The 15775-nt window shown below is 45.3% G+C and overlaps 1 protein-coding gene across 1 annotated transcript in view; it reads right to left on the reverse strand.

Moving 5' to 3' along the window:
- LOC134093999 (RNA polymerase II elongation factor ELL) overlaps positions 1-15379 on the reverse strand; it is a 33113-nt gene extending 17734 nt beyond the window's left edge. The window contains exons 1-2 of the mRNA XM_062547351.1: positions 15242-15379; positions 12222-12269 (exon numbers count right to left, since the gene is read on the reverse strand). Of these exons, the coding sequence (XP_062403335.1) occupies positions 12222-12269; positions 15242-15379 (186 nt within the window). The remainder of the gene's footprint in view (positions 1-12221; positions 12270-15241) is intronic.
- Positions 15380-15775: the final 396 nt, after the last annotated feature.

Genomic DNA, 15775 nt, shown 5'->3' on the forward strand with positions numbered 1-15775 from the left:
TACAAGCTTGTTAAGCAACAGGTACTGTTGTGTCCTGAAAAAAACTAACCATCCTTCAGCAATAGCCTGAAACTGAAATTGATGGACAGTTTTTGTAGAAGCAGTGTCCTAGATTCAATAGGAAAAGACTGTGTCCATGTGCCTTATTATTCTCTATGCTGGCATCATTTCGGAAGGTAATTAAATTCAGCAATGCTAACGTGCTGTGTTTCTCTTTTTTTCCCCCTTTTGTTTGGAAAGAAGAATTCTATGCGTAATTGCAAGCCGCAAATTAGATTCCGTATTTGTCTTGTTACATGCCATCTAAATAAATGTCAATTTAATAAACGCTTTTCAAGAGGCATTCAGACACAAGTGAACAACAGCAGCAGCGGCTAAGTGATCTTTCCACCAGCCTTTTAGCAGAGTGTCAGAGAGAGCCAGAGGCGCTTTTTTCACTGTTTTTAGAGGTCTGTGTTGGAACAACTGAGGCAGTGGTTACGAGAGCGTGAGCATAGGCCTCGGCCTCAGCCTGTGTGTGTGTGTGTGTATGTGTGTATGTCTGTGTGTGTGTGTGTGTGTGTGTGTGTGTGTGTGTGTGTGTGTGTGTGTGTGTGTGTGTATGTGTGTGTGCGCGCGCATGTGTGTGCACGTGTGTGTGTGACGCATGTGTGTGTGGTTCATGGGTCTTGTTGAGGGCAGTACCACTCCGGTCTCACTGGAGCCTTTGTCTGCTGAGGGTACACAGTGGAAAAGGAGCCAGACAGATTCTTCAGTGAGCTTGTTAACATCTAACTTCATTTGGCCACTAGAGGAAAAAAGGTTACAGCCAACCAAAACAAACTGAAACCATAAAAACAAAAGACAATCTACTGTAAATGTCTGCCTTAAAAACAATTTCAGTGAATGTCAAACAAGAGATATGTGTTTACTGCTAAATTAAGTAATATTATTTATGAATACTTCGGTATTAGCCTAAAGTCATACCCTGGTCTAACCACAGACAAATAAACATGAATCATTAAATATCTGCGTTGAAAGGCTATTTTGGCAGACATCCCTATCTATTAATCTATAGATCTAATCTATTAATATTAACTGAACAAGAACACAAACAATATGTAGTCATGGTTTTCTTTTTGTCCCCTAACTGTATGCTGAGTCTTTGGCTGATGCCACACGCTCGCAGTAATGTTTCCCTATGATTACGGCCACTACAACAAACCGAGGCGAGTCGGTGGGCCTTGGAGCTGCCTCTCCAGCTCTCTGTGGCGGCTGATTGATTCCCGGCTCACTGGCGGAGAGCACACTGCCCGGGGCAGATGTGGCCAACAGGACTCTAGCTGTCACAAATGCCCAGTCATGCAGCACAGCCATAAGCAGTCTCTGTGCTGTGTAGCCAATAACAGCTCCTCTTCCAGCCTCGCAACCCTATCCCTTCCCTACCCCCTCCGTCCGCACACACACTCACACACACACACACACACACACACACCCTGGCCCCCGACAGCATGCGCCCTGACCCACCCCCATCACTGCTCAAAGCACAACATGCACGGCGGCAACCAATAAAACCTATGGACTCTTCAGGCACCAGACTGACCGCTCTTCTGCTGACCTACTTCTGTCCCCCTCTGAGGTGCTGCGACAGCACTTTTTGGAGGTCTAATTGAGACCCATCATCAGCCCTCCTCCCTTCAAAATGCATCAGGGTAAATAAAGTGAGCCCAAGTCAACACTTTCCTCGGCCGTCGCTGCCACTGAGGTCTGTCCAAAGTGGTAGCTGTCATTTCCAAAATTACAAGCAACAAGTCACTCAAAGGGGCTCCAGAACTAGGTCACGGCACAGAGTTTCGCAGTCGACAGTGATTTGTGTTTCAAACGGCCGCGCTCATTAACAAAAGCGCAGTGGTCCGCAGGCGAGAGTTTAGCTGAGGATTTACAGTCCTTAACCACTACTCTTCCCCACCCCCATCCATAACCCCTCCTCTCTCTCTCTCACTCTTTCTCTCTCTCTAAAAAAAAACAAACTAAAACAATGCTCCCACCTCACCGGCATAACATGGTCTTTCTAGGCCTCAGGCCAAGCCCCCCCCCCACACACACACACACACACACCACACACACACAGAGACATCACCACCACCCCCCATCCATCTCCAACCACCCTTGCCACCCCCATAGCCCCCCTGGCCAAGTGTCGCATTTGTGATTCGCCCATCCCCCCCCCCCCTTCCCATCCCCGGAACCATACACACTTCACATTCTAATTCTAATCAATGTCACTCAGGTCAGTCTGTGGCGAGGTCGACCTCTTTTATACACGCCTTCCTTCTCCATCTTCATAACCATATGTCATTTAACCCATTAGTTCCCAGCTCCGCTCTCTGGGGGAACATATAGCCGTGCAGACTCCAGGCTCCCGGATCCCAACAGTGGCTTTTCACCATCGGATGGGAATAGGAGATTAAGGGCCCATAAAACATGGCAGCGCCACAACGTAAACTGGACAGAGGAACACAGAGGAAAGGAATGGGGGGGGGGGGGGGGGGGGTCCCTGGTGAGACCGGCCACACTGACACAATGCTTCCACGCCATTTGACAAATCGCCTCTCAGGGAACAAGTTAAACAGTATCATTCTACCAGACCAAATTTGAATTCTCACCAAGTGAAATACAGATTTCCTTCCCCACACTAATGTGACTGTGACATAGGTCTTTTTTCTCCTTTTCCGAAAATGAAACACTTCCGACGGTGGTTGGTAAAATTATATATGACACATTATATAAGACAGTATTGATTCAATCTTGCAGTTTGCATGTGTGTGTGTGTGTGTGTGTGTGTGTGTGTGTTTGTAAGTGAGTAGGGCACTTGAAGCCGTGTTTCAACATGTTGGCTTCCATTAAGGCTTAGTATGGTATCATTATAACCACCTATCAACGTACAAAAGGAGAACAAACCTGCCAAAGGAGAAAGACTAAAGCATGCTGATAGAGCAAGAGGTATGAGCACACATGAGAGGGAGAATAAGAGAGCGAGAGAGAGAGAGAGAGAGAGGGAGAGGAAGACCAAAGTCAGCCCAAAGACCCAGAGAGCGTGCTCACAGTAGGCTAAGTTTGGGGCCTGGAGCAAGAGGCCGCTGCTGCCAAATGGCATCGGATTGACAATCCTCGGCACCTTGTCAGGATTAGTCCTCGACCCGCGGAGGGTGCGCAGTCACATACAATCACTCCCTGTGTGGCTCTGGCTCCGGCCACATCTGCTGCGCCCCGGCCTGCGTGTGTGTGTGTGTGTGTGTGTGTGTGTGTGTGTGTATATCTTTGTGCCTATGTGTGTGTGTGCGCGCGTGTGTTTGGAGATGTCAAATACTTGCAGGCTGTTGTAAGGTGTGAACCGGACTGGAACAGAACAACTTGGCGGGGGCTTTGCCGTTGGAGAGGAGACAAAGGGCATGCTCAGTGGTGGCCGCCAAACATCTCCCAACAACCCCTCCGTAACCCCCCGACACACACACACACACACACACACACACATCCTCACCACCTTCACCCTCACTCGCCAAGAGCGCATTAAAAGTGCTCGTACTTTTTTTTTATAAGGTTATGTAATTTACTCTAGAATCAGGCTACCGGTAAATGTCAGATGAAAAAAGAGAAAGAAACATTGTGTTTAATAGGGACACTCTAAACATTTTGTGTGGTGAATCACACATCTGCTAGGAAAGGAGGAGTTCAAGCCATATTATTTCAGGTGCTGTTTTTCAGCCGTCTCAACTGAGACTATGCTACCAGAGGACCAAAGAGACCATGTTTTTTTTCAGGGGGCCTGATATAACCATTCCTTCCAGAGATTCTCCGTAAACAGCCCAGGCTTGATTTCACACAGTACACAAAACATTCATGCGTCTTTTTATAATGAAGCTGTTTCGAGACAAGACAGGTCAGGAGGAGGACCAAAATAAGTCGAAAATGTCTTGTTTTTCAGCGAGAAACGAAGAAGAAATAGCCCTTTCATTTTTGATTACGCGAGTTGCCATGGCCAAAATGACAAGGCTGAAATAGAGAGCTGCTATTGCGTGGCGGCGTAATTGCTGTGTTATAATTCACTGCCTGCGCTCCCATCCACCTTCATAGGCAGCCCTGGCTGCTATCCATCTCTGTTCCAAGCTTTCTCCAGCCCAGTCCCACTCGCTCGCTCGCTCCCTCCCTCCCTCCCACACTAAATTTAGACTGACTTTAACCGTAACAGGCTATGACCAAATTGCTACTGAAATTAACATTTTCGGTCAAAGGGACTATGACTAAACACCCATCGGAGGAGGCCTGCCAGGGCCAGCGTTGTGTTCTGCCCGGCGCTGACCGTGCCTCCGCTGCCACCACTCTCGCCCATTGTTCCCCGAACGCCGCTCGCCGCGCGTCTCAGTCACGGTTTCCCGGAGACGTCTGCCTTTTGTTCTATCTGCTGAGCCACATGCGATGGCACGACGATGCAACTGTTTTATTCATGAACGACGAGGACATGGGGCCTGGGGAAAGGAGGGGATGGAGGGAGGGAGGGAGGAAGGGAGGGAGGAAGGGAGGGAGGGGTGGGGTTGGGGGTTGGGGTGGGGGGGGGCGCATCCTCGCCTCCCCAAATCAGTCCTGGCCCATGACACCAACAGACACCACTACCGTCCCCCTCTCTCTGTAAGGTTTTTTTTTTTTTTGTCTCTTTTAAGCCACTCAAGCAAGAGGGATAGAGGATGGGGGGTTGGTTGGATACGCCCGAGAAATGGGGCTCACAATTGCCTCCCGTCTCCAGTGCGATCATCTGGAGCAAGGGGAATAGAAACAGCAGAAAATGTGAGCAAGCAAGCCAGCATTCCTCTCCATAGCTACCACCCACCAACAGTGACATTTTGGCTGCAGGTCAGAGAATGAAAAAGAGAGAGAGAGAGAGAGAGAAAGAAAGAAAATAGAAGGATGTGGCTAACAAGTGGCATTATGAGGGAACACATGATTACAAGGACAAACGCAAACAATAGATGATAATTCAGTGACGGGGAGCAGCGGAGGAAGCCCTGTCTCCCAGCTGATGAGCTCCACGACGCCGCGTGTATTGTGTTAACGTGTGATTGAGGACTCTTCTGTGGCTCGTAACTGGAGAGTGCAACCCAGGCAATTCAGCTCCCTTCTTTGCCTGTTTCATATTTCTCTCTTCTGTCATTTCTCTTCAAAGAATAAGGAGAGAAAGAGAGAGAGAGAGAGAGAGAGAGAGAGAGAGAGATTTGAAGCTAGCTCCTGTTCTGGAAGTCAGTTACACTTGTGGGGGTTGGCCAGTGGTGGGTAAGGGGAGGGGGGGTCTGCAGCGGTATGGGGGTGGGGTGGAAGAGAGGTTTGGCAAGCGTGGAACTGGGGGTGGGGTATTGTCGGGACTGCTCCATCCCCTAAGGTATCGCCTTGGATGCCAAGCAAAATCTGCCTCTTCCCAGCACCTGGGGGTTGATCTGTCAAGCGCAGCACACGCTGGGTGACCATGGCTTGGCTATCCTTTCAAATGCCCCCCCCCCCCCTCCCCTCCCCTCCACAACAACTAGATGGGGGGAGGAAGAAAAGAAGAAGAAGAGGGAGAAGGGGAAGGAGAAGGAGAAGAACAAGAAGAAGAAGAAGAAGAAGAAGAAGAAAAAGGCAAGCCCACCGACAGCTTTGTCTTTCTTTCTTTCTTTCTTTCTCTCTCCTCTTTTTCCTTCATTCAGACAGAAAAAAAAACAGAAGCTACCTCCTCCTCTTCCTCCTCCCCATCAGTTACTATAGTGACGGGGGATGAGGGAATTCCACGACCCCTTAACATGGGGGTGTCTGATCATTTAAACACTGCAGTATGGAGCACGATAAAGCTTCGGATTCATTTGCTACTGCTGGTCTGATTATGAAGCATATGCGTTTGTTTTCCACACGCAAGCCTTTAAGACATAACCTAAGCCTCTAAACATGATGGAAATCAACTCAGGATCACTCTCTCACTTCAAGATTTAATTTTTGAGCTTATTTTTTATTTTTCTGAATCTAAATTCAGCCAGCCTTCACTAACATGCCCGGTGGCTTCCGAGAAAGGTTCAAAACAAGGAACGATTACGGCACAGAGTCACACAGACAGATAAGCCCCGCTCGAACAAACACTCACAAAGACAGCCAAGCAGGCTTTCAAGTAAACACAAACATGTCCATAATAATCATCTAAGAATCCAAACATTCAAAAACACCCATTCAAACATACACTGTGAGCTCATGTAACACCATGTGTACACTAATAGACCTGCTCCGATACTTTCATCTGCAGTATCCTCTTAAGGACTGACACATCACCACAGTTAAACACACGGCGTCACGGAACACTTCGGTTCCCGGGCCTTGTTTATTTACCGGAGGCTTCCTGGCTCAGCGAGTGAGGATATACGTTTCAAACGGACAGGATGAGAGGTGAAGAGAGGACAGGCATCACACAGACAAGGACAACTGAACGCTTGCCACTAAATTCCCTCAAAAAACATCAGACGCACACAACAGCTTGCCTTTGGCGAACAAACAAGCAGAGGGATTTTCAGAGACATTAAAAAGATGCGAAAGATTAAAGGGTTACTTCTTAGAACGCTAAATCCTCATTATATTGTAACTCCATGGTAACCAACAAATGAGGCTCTGTGATAACATTCTGCTAACGACAACAATGGGAAAATGTTATATGAAATATTAAACCTTGCGCGTACCGTACGAAACTTGAGGGATTTATAACATTTTTAACTGACAGTCAGACTCACACACTGGCAGGTCGCGAAGACATCCTGAAAACATATGCTACCACTCATTCTCAGAAGTCCTGCCAAGCAGGCCAGAGCTAAGTACAAACACGGGGTCTCTCCAAAGCATGAAAGGATTAAAATCTCTCTGATGTTCTACCATCTCTTCCTGTTTTCATTTGATAAGGTCAGAAACACAATATCTTGTCAATAACTTCAAACGCACAGGGCCCATCAGCTACGGTAAATTGCCTGAAGTGTGCATAATACTCCCGCTAACTCTCACACACACATACACACACACCACAATGTGTGTCACTGAAGCGAGTGAAAGGAAAATGAACTTTTGACACAGCCAAATTGTGCTGTACCAAAAAAAGACGTTCCTAAATATAGGCCAAGTCTCATTACGTGCTGCGGGGCTGCCTACACTCGGATTGGGATGGCTGACCCTCAGTGGGCGAAGTGCTTTGCCAACCAAGCCAGCGAGGCCCTGAAGAGAGGGGCAGGCATTCGGTGGCTTTTGCCGAGCTTGACACATCTGGATGAATAGAGCGGCGTGTGCCCTTTCAGACACACGTGGGACAGACTACCCCCCCACCGCCCCCCCTCTTCTCTCTCTTCTCTCTCTTCTCTCCCCCCACATCTCCCTCAGCAGTGCTACTGGGGACAGGCTGCTCTCCAACCACATTCCTCTTATTGTTATTTTAATTAGCTTTTAGAAGGAAATGCCACACACACACACACATACACACACACACAAGGAGTGGGGGGACACATGCACACTAATGCAAAGGCCCACACACACACACACACAAGACAGAGATGAGATGAGCACATACATGAATGCATATACAGACACACACACACACACACACACACACACACACACACACACACACACACACACACACACACACACACACACACACACACACGTTTGCTCAGCTCAATGGTGACAGTGTGAGGCCATGGCAGGCAGAGTCTGAAGCAAGCACACGTGAGTTGAGTGGTCTGGTGACTCCCAGGGACTGAGCAGAGCCACGAGGTTAGATGGCACATTAATGAGAAGAGCACAGAGGCAGGTGAGAGCTGTGGGACAGAGAGACAACAAGCAGGCAGACAACAAATAGTGAGAGACAGGGAAATGTGGGGAAAGAGAGGGGGGGAGATGTGAGAACATCTTTGAGAGGAATGCTCCCTACTCTACCTCCCACTGCAAAGCCACCCTCACTGAAATCAATAAATACTTCCAGAACACCAAAACACTCCCGCCCCCCCCCAAAAAAAAAAAACGGAAAAAAAGAAGTCATGTCTCTGATCAACTATACCCAACCATAATTTGGTACCAACAGAGCATCTCACGACAGTTCATACAGTTTGGTTCAAATGAATACTAAAGCTTTCTGAGTTGTCCCTCAGCCACTGCCAGGGTATTGTGCATTGTTGAGAGTGTGGTGCGTTCTCAATCAGCACTGAGTTAGAAGTGGCTTGATGCTTTTGATCATGTTCACCCTTTTGTTTAGTTGCTCCCCCCCGCCCGTGATTTCTTTAAAGGAGAGGAAAAGGAGAGGAAGTTCTGGGAACCAGACAGGAAACTCTTCATTTACCGGATGAACAGGAAGAAACCGAAGAAGCCCTGGCTAATATTACATGACAATATTAATCGGACTGTGGGATGCATCACAAAGACAATGTAGTTCTTCGCTGTGTCACAACACATTATCTCCAAGCATCCAACAAACTGTACAACGTCAAATGGCAGAAGAAGATCTGGGAACCAATATCAGAAATGATTTTTTTTCCAAACATCTTCAGCTCTCTAAACTCAGTTAGTCCTAAACCTTCACTGGCTGGTCAAATAGGAGTGAAAAATTGCTTTGTTGATGGCTTCTGAAAAGCAGATGTCTGGAGAAGTGCACCAGGGATAATTAGGGCCTCAGGGCAAGTGTTTCCAGTAAAACAGACAGCTTTGCCAGCACCAAAAGAAAATGGGCACCAACATGTGAAATTCCAGCCTCTGAACACCCCAACTAAAACTGGATACAGTCCCCAATCCCTGGTGAGCATTTCAAAGCAATCCAAATTCCATAAAACCTCCAGGACCTAGAGCTCTTTTTTTTCCTTACCCATTCCATATGAAAGGAATGTTTTTTTGCATACCCTGCTTCTGTTTTATACACTTTTGTTTCTCTATAGTTGCATCATCCTTTTTCTTAATTTTCTGTATTTTCTTCCCTCTATCCCTAGACGGTATTACGACATAACTCCTCTCTCACCACAGTAGACGATTAATCACCACCTCTCAGACCTTCCATTTGATTTAATGTGAGAGACCTGCTTTCCTGAGTTAAGACTTCAATAGCTACACCACACTCTTCTCAAATGACTGCAAAAAACAATGGACAGTGTCTGTTTAGTGCATCTCCTTTGGTTAAAATGAGATTTATTTCATTTACTCGCAGGCCCTGGCTCCAATTCTGCTAATATGGCCAACCAATTTTGCCTTTATTTGTTTGTAACAACCATTTTTACAACGGTCAATAGAACATTACACCATGGTTAGGATCAGGTTAGGATATTCCAAGCCCCTTTTTCCACTGCATAGTGCCTTCAGGACATTTAAAATCCTTGGTAGCAGGGATTAGAAATGGTTCAAAGAATGAAAACGAAAACCGGAAACGAACACAATTTTTGGACGAATGTAACTGAAAACGGGAACAACATTTCACTTGTTCCAGAGTGAGAACTCTATTTTCAAGATTAGATACTGGTTAGTAACGGTATTTACTGTTCTGATTAACCATTCTTTCAATATTATTCAAAAGTCCATAGGCTTTTAAAGTCACCTACCCTCACACAGTGTTCCCCTTAGCCCTGAATTTTACGAATCAGTATATATAATAGGCTAGACCGACTAGTTGATTTGAAAAAGTTTTTTCAAATGCAACACAGCTACCTCTCCAAGTATGTAGCCTAGATTACCGAAACTTTGTGTGAAGTGTGAACAGAGACACTAGGAAAATATCCATAGGACCTTTATGTAGTTGATTGCACCACACATACTGTAGGTCAGCCTAGTATAGGGCTTAACGCAAGCACATTTCAAGTTAGCCTTGATATCTGATGTGCTTAGGAAGAAAAGCCACAGGCCATAAATCAATTTGTAAAGGTGATGTCTTTTTTTAAAAAAGAACACTGGGACAGGAACAAAAAACTAATGTTTTTGCTCAGCACGACAAAATGAAAATCATTCTGTTATCAGTCCCTGCTTGGTAGATCGAAACACTAGCCTGACAATGTATTTTTAAGCTACAACGATGTGTGAAAGCTCAATTTCTTCCTTCCTCAAGGGAAGCTTCTAGTGCCTACTTATAAAGTGACCTGTTCCCTAATGATAAGTTCCCAAAGCACCCATAAATCACATTTCAATTTCAATGCTGGAAATACTTGAGCCCCATGTTAGTGGCAAGTTCCTGGGACAAACAGAGACATCCCTGTGAACATTTCAATAGAAATTTCACGATACATACAACCACTTTGCTATTAATACTCAGCATATGAGATTATTTTGTCTGTTTGAATTTGCATTTCTAATAGCTAGTCTGGAGTTAGCGTCATCCAATCGACCCTCCTTCCAGATCACCAACTGCTTGTGTACGGTTAACAACACTGTCAGCTTCTGACGTTCCGCAGCTAGACAGAGAAACCAGAGACTGCGTTTGGCATGTGCGCTGCTTCTATTGTATCATCTCCAGAATGCTGGAATGGTGACACACACTTTAACCAAAGATGGAGAAAGCAGCCACTTCTACAGTCACTATTGAAGTCTCTAACGTACATCCCCCCATCAAACACACAGACAGACACACACACACATACACATACACACACACACACACACACACACACACACACACACACACACACACACACACACACACACATACACTCCCCACCCCCTCCCTCACAGTAACAGCTTAATCTGACCCCCTCCTGTAACGGCTCACATACCTCATTAAGGCAGCAGCCCATTGTCAGAGGAGGGGGAAGCTGACGCACATATTCGCCACATCCAATTTGAATATCCAATGCACCAAACAGAGATATAATCACACAAATCTCAATCGGAAAATTGGAACATTTTCATTGCAAATATATATACAAGATTGGAACTTGACCACAGGTATCTCTGTAGCCAAATGTTTGACATTGTTGCATGAAGTGTCTCAGTACATGAAATTACTTTGGCAATGATGCTATTGTTTTGTATCTGTAAGCAGTGTATGTGAGTGTGTGTGTGTGTGTGTGTGTGTGTGTGTGTGTGTGTGTGTGTGTGTGTGTGTGTGTGTGTGTGTGTGTGTGTGGTGTGTGGGTGTGTGTGTGTGTGTGTGTGTGTGTGTGTGTGTGTGTGTGTGTGTGTGTGTGTGTGGTGTGTGGGAGTGTGTGTGTGTGTGTGTGGTGTGAGAGGAGAGAGAGAGAGAGAGAGAGACAGAGAGGGAGAGCGCAAGAGAGAGAGAAAAAGAGAGAATGAGAAGGAACGTTCTTATGGCTACCCCCCTCCTTGTCGCAGGTCTTTCATGTCTGCACAGAGACAACAGGCACGGAGGCTCTGGGCTCCCTGGGGTTCACCGGCTCCCCCCACCCTCCACCCCTCCGCGGAAACAAAGCCTTCCCAGTTGCCGGGCTGACCCAGTAACCTGGCTAGCAGCCTGGGGGTATAGAGTACCACTCGGAGGCTCCCAGGGCCCGTGCCCCCAGCGCACAGTCCGGCGTTTGTGTACAGAGCAAAGTCACTTTCCTCAATGCAATCGGCTCTTGCTGGGGATTAGACCGGCTCCTTTTAGACAGGCCCAATTATGTGTTAAATGTACGCTAGGCTAGCTGGCAGTGACAGCGAGGAGGCTACAGCTGAACCTGCTAATCCGTTTAGACACAGGCATCTTTCTCTGCAGTCGTCTCAGAGGAATGTTTTCTCCCCCCCCCCCACCATCACCACCCTCTCTCTCTTTCTTAACTCATACTACCTAGTTATATGGACAGGCCAGTAGTGTCCAGTATCCTCCAGCCAAAAGTCAAACATCACGTCAATCTTATTGTGTGCTTAGAAACATGAAAAATTAAACGGAAAGGAAAATCACAAAGGAAAAACGCAAGCGTAATGGACGGCCTGTTGATGACAGCCACACTGCTTGCTTATTTCAAATAGGCAATGCACTGCCATGCTGATCCACTCTTGTAGTAAATATGTCTCAAACCCAAACTGCAATCCTTAAGGGTGGTGTCACTTGATGCAACTGTCACCCCTATTTAGCCGTGTGATTTAAGACATCATGAAAAATTGAAACGGCACAGCTCAAAATCTTTCCCGAGTGCATGTATGGCTCAACAATCATGACTAATTAAAGCATTTCATCTCTAGAGCCCTATGTCTGGAAGGGATGAGCAAAAACACATTCATCTTACCCCCTGGTTCCCCTTGAAGCAAATTGCTGGCTGATTTGGTAAGGATCCCTGGAGACAGAAAGAGAATACAGAAACACAGTTCATCATTACCACAGGCCTAGACTGCACAGGTGAGAAGCAATATTGATTCCTAAACAGAGTAACTGATTTCATTGCTGAACACATGGCAGAACAAAGACATTAAGTAATGAACACATATAACGTTATGAACATTATGAAATGCGAGATAAAGACACGGGCTAGTGCGTGGAAGTTTTCCCTTTTGGCCCATCCTCCATGATAATTACAGCTTTATGCCATTCGTTTGCCCATGGGAGGCCAGAATGACCACAACCAGTATTTATTTACCCTGAACCTGCAGTGAAAACCATGCCTGCCTATTAGTCGTGTCTCAGAGCAACGGCAGTTTCACATTTCTGGCCTGGGCTGAGGTGCGTGTGCTGGTAATGTGCGCAGGACCGGACTGAGAGAAACACTAGTTCTCACTGGCCTCTTCTGTATGCACATGTGCCACTGGACTCCACAGATCAAGGCTGTGTTTCTCTGCTAATCTCCTGTGGAATGCATCTTATTAATAATACATCTTGCACTTCAGAAACCTTACTTAAGTCAATCAAATGTGTGTTAAGTGTGTGTGTGTGTGTGTGTGTGTGTGTGTGTCTCTCTCTGTGTGTGTGTGTGTGTGTGTGTGTGTGTGTGTGTGTGTGTGTGTGTGTGTGTGTGTCTTTAAATTGGGGGATGGGAGGTAGAAGGAGAGACTGGAAGACTGTCAAGGGAAATGCCTCATCACTCTCAAAAAAGCTTTCAGCGTCCTAATGCCTGATCTCTTTTTTTCCTGTTGATTTCTCATCAGAAAGAGAAAGGATGGTGTAGTTAAAAGCAGAATTGAGTGTCCTCTGAGGACTCTGTTGAAGAACGCTATTGGCCAAATCAGCTCTAAACAAGCAGTCTACACAGAACCGCATTCTCCAGATTAGCACATCTTAAAGCTGTTAATAATTTAATTTACACAGAACAAATTAATAAACAATGTCAATGAGTTATTTGAAATATATGTATATGAATATAAGTGCACGTATGCATATAGCCTATCTATAGGCCTATAAAACTGTCATTGTCTGGCTACCAACCTACAGTGTAGAATCAAAAGGTATGTGACAATATCTACAGGTTACAGTTGTAACCATAGTCCACAGTCTTGTTTAGTTTATCTATTATAGATGTCTCAGGAAGAGGCTCTGTTTCTCTTCCAATTAGTCTTTTCTCTGTGAAGCTCTTATGCCTTATTAAGAGAAAGGTCGTTTGTTTTCATTTAGTAGGATTACAGGATAAACATGGGTTTTCACTATGTTTCTATTCAGTGAGCTAAAAGACTAAAAGCTTCACAGAGGTTAAGTGAGAACAAGCCTGGAGTTGACTACATGGCTTACAGACAGTTAATGGAGTAGCCTATCCATGGACAACCGCATTTGATTAGCCTACATATGCTTTTAGCCTGGGAGCATATTCATTCATTTTGAAAAAAAAATAGCCCCTCCGAAGAAATTCTCATCTAAGGTGTGTCAATTTCCACAAGACGTTTAATTAAGTTTACAATATGTGCAAATATGCAACACCTTCAGGAGGCTGGGCTACTGTCACTTGTAAGGCTATCAGTAACACAATAGAGGAAGTTGCGATAGCTAACTTACTGATTGGATCAAACGCCACATTTATCACACAGTATGTCAAGCCAATGAGCATAGAGTTGGGAAGAGTTTCGTAATATTTACAAGGGAAAAAGCACAACAACAAACTAGCCTACATGACAGCAGCCGAACACTGAAATTAAATCACGCCGATCTGAAATTGTATTGGGATTTCCCGACAAATGGGATTATGGTTTGCAGTATTTTTATAGTTGGCAAAAGTAGATGAACTTAACCGACCCGCCGCCAAAACGCAATAATCACAGCTGCGCAGGCTTGTCTCGATGGTCTTCATTACCCTTTAGGCTACATAATAACAAACTAATTGTGTTGTTAAAGGGGAAATTACAGTATAGGCCTACTGAGATTAAACTATACAGAGTAGCCTATAGTTCCTCGACCCATGATATAGCCTAATTCACTGGAATTATAGCCTATGTAATAACCTATGGCAGGCAATGAAATCACCGTTTTGGTTTGGTCAACCTGTCATGAATAGTAGTTTCATTCAAGTGAATATCAACGTGTGGCTTACGACATACGCGGACTATTTCAGATCAAATAATGAGTTGCTCTGATAAACGATCAATTCAAACTAGTCTACACGTTCTATTTCGATAAGCCTACTGCAGGTTTTTGTCACTTCACGTTGTATAGACTACTAAGAAAGAATACATGGCTGTAAAATACATTCACGGGATTGCATTAAGGCTTCAATCAAACCTTGAGCCCCTCTCAGACCGTATGATCCCTTTACCATGATTTGCACAAGTCGATGCGACAATAAAAAGGTAGCTGATAGGCTTAACACCTCAATTTTGCCAATAAGTAAAATATAAGAATGTCCTCGTTTATATTATCCGTACATTCTCAAAACATATATGCCAAGCTATCAGAGAGCGTAAAGTTAGATGTGGGCTAGAATTCAGTAGCCTAAACCTAAAACCGAATGTCCATTGAACAGAACAGTTTGACTTACAAGACTATGTAAATTGCTTGATCAAATGCTAGAACATAGTAATGTGTTTTATTTCTAAGAAGTCATAAAACAGAGGGGTTTGGTGTTCCATTCTTATGAGGGACTTGCCATCATGAGTAAAGATGAGTAAAGAGACTCATGTCGCCAACTGCTCTACTTCAGCCTTTTAATGTCGACCAAATACATTTCCAGTCATCAATACTAACATGCACATTGTGTACACTTTCTGAAGTTGTCGCAACTTTTTTTCACTCAATTGTGCCACACTTTTTAAAGATCATCCTCGAGCGTTAATATAAAACAATCACTACCACCAGCGAAAGCTCTACGCGTAAAAATTGTAAAAGCATTACCTTGAGATTTTGGTAGGCTTCCAATGTTCTAATGGCAGTGTCGGTTAGTTTGACGTGATAAATAGTCTTATTGGGAATGTTTTTGTTATTTTTTCCACAGGAGAGTCCATACCGATGCTCCTGCCTCAGCGCAGCCATGTCTAGAACTGAGCTGAACTGGCGACATTCTCATTGAAACGTCACAGGGGTCTGGGCGGAGATAACTCTCACACGTCACACACAGACAGACACACACACACACACACACACATACGCAAGCACGCACACACGCGCGCGCACACACACACACACACACACGCACGCACACACGCACACACGCACACACACACACACACACACACACACACACACACACACACACACACGCACGCACGCACGCAGACACGCACGCAGACACACACGCACACGCAGATAAACACATAATAAATATTACTCTCCCATACGCATTGAAATGGATTGCATGTGTAAACATACCCAAATATCCCCAGTTAAGTTCCTGTAATTTCAGCATTCTGAGTACATACAGGTCTATGG

Source organism: Sardina pilchardus, chromosome 10 (assembly GCF_963854185.1).
Source record: "Sardina pilchardus chromosome 10, fSarPil1.1, whole genome shotgun sequence".
NCBI lineage: Eukaryota > Metazoa > Chordata > Actinopteri > Clupeiformes > Clupeidae > Sardina > Sardina pilchardus.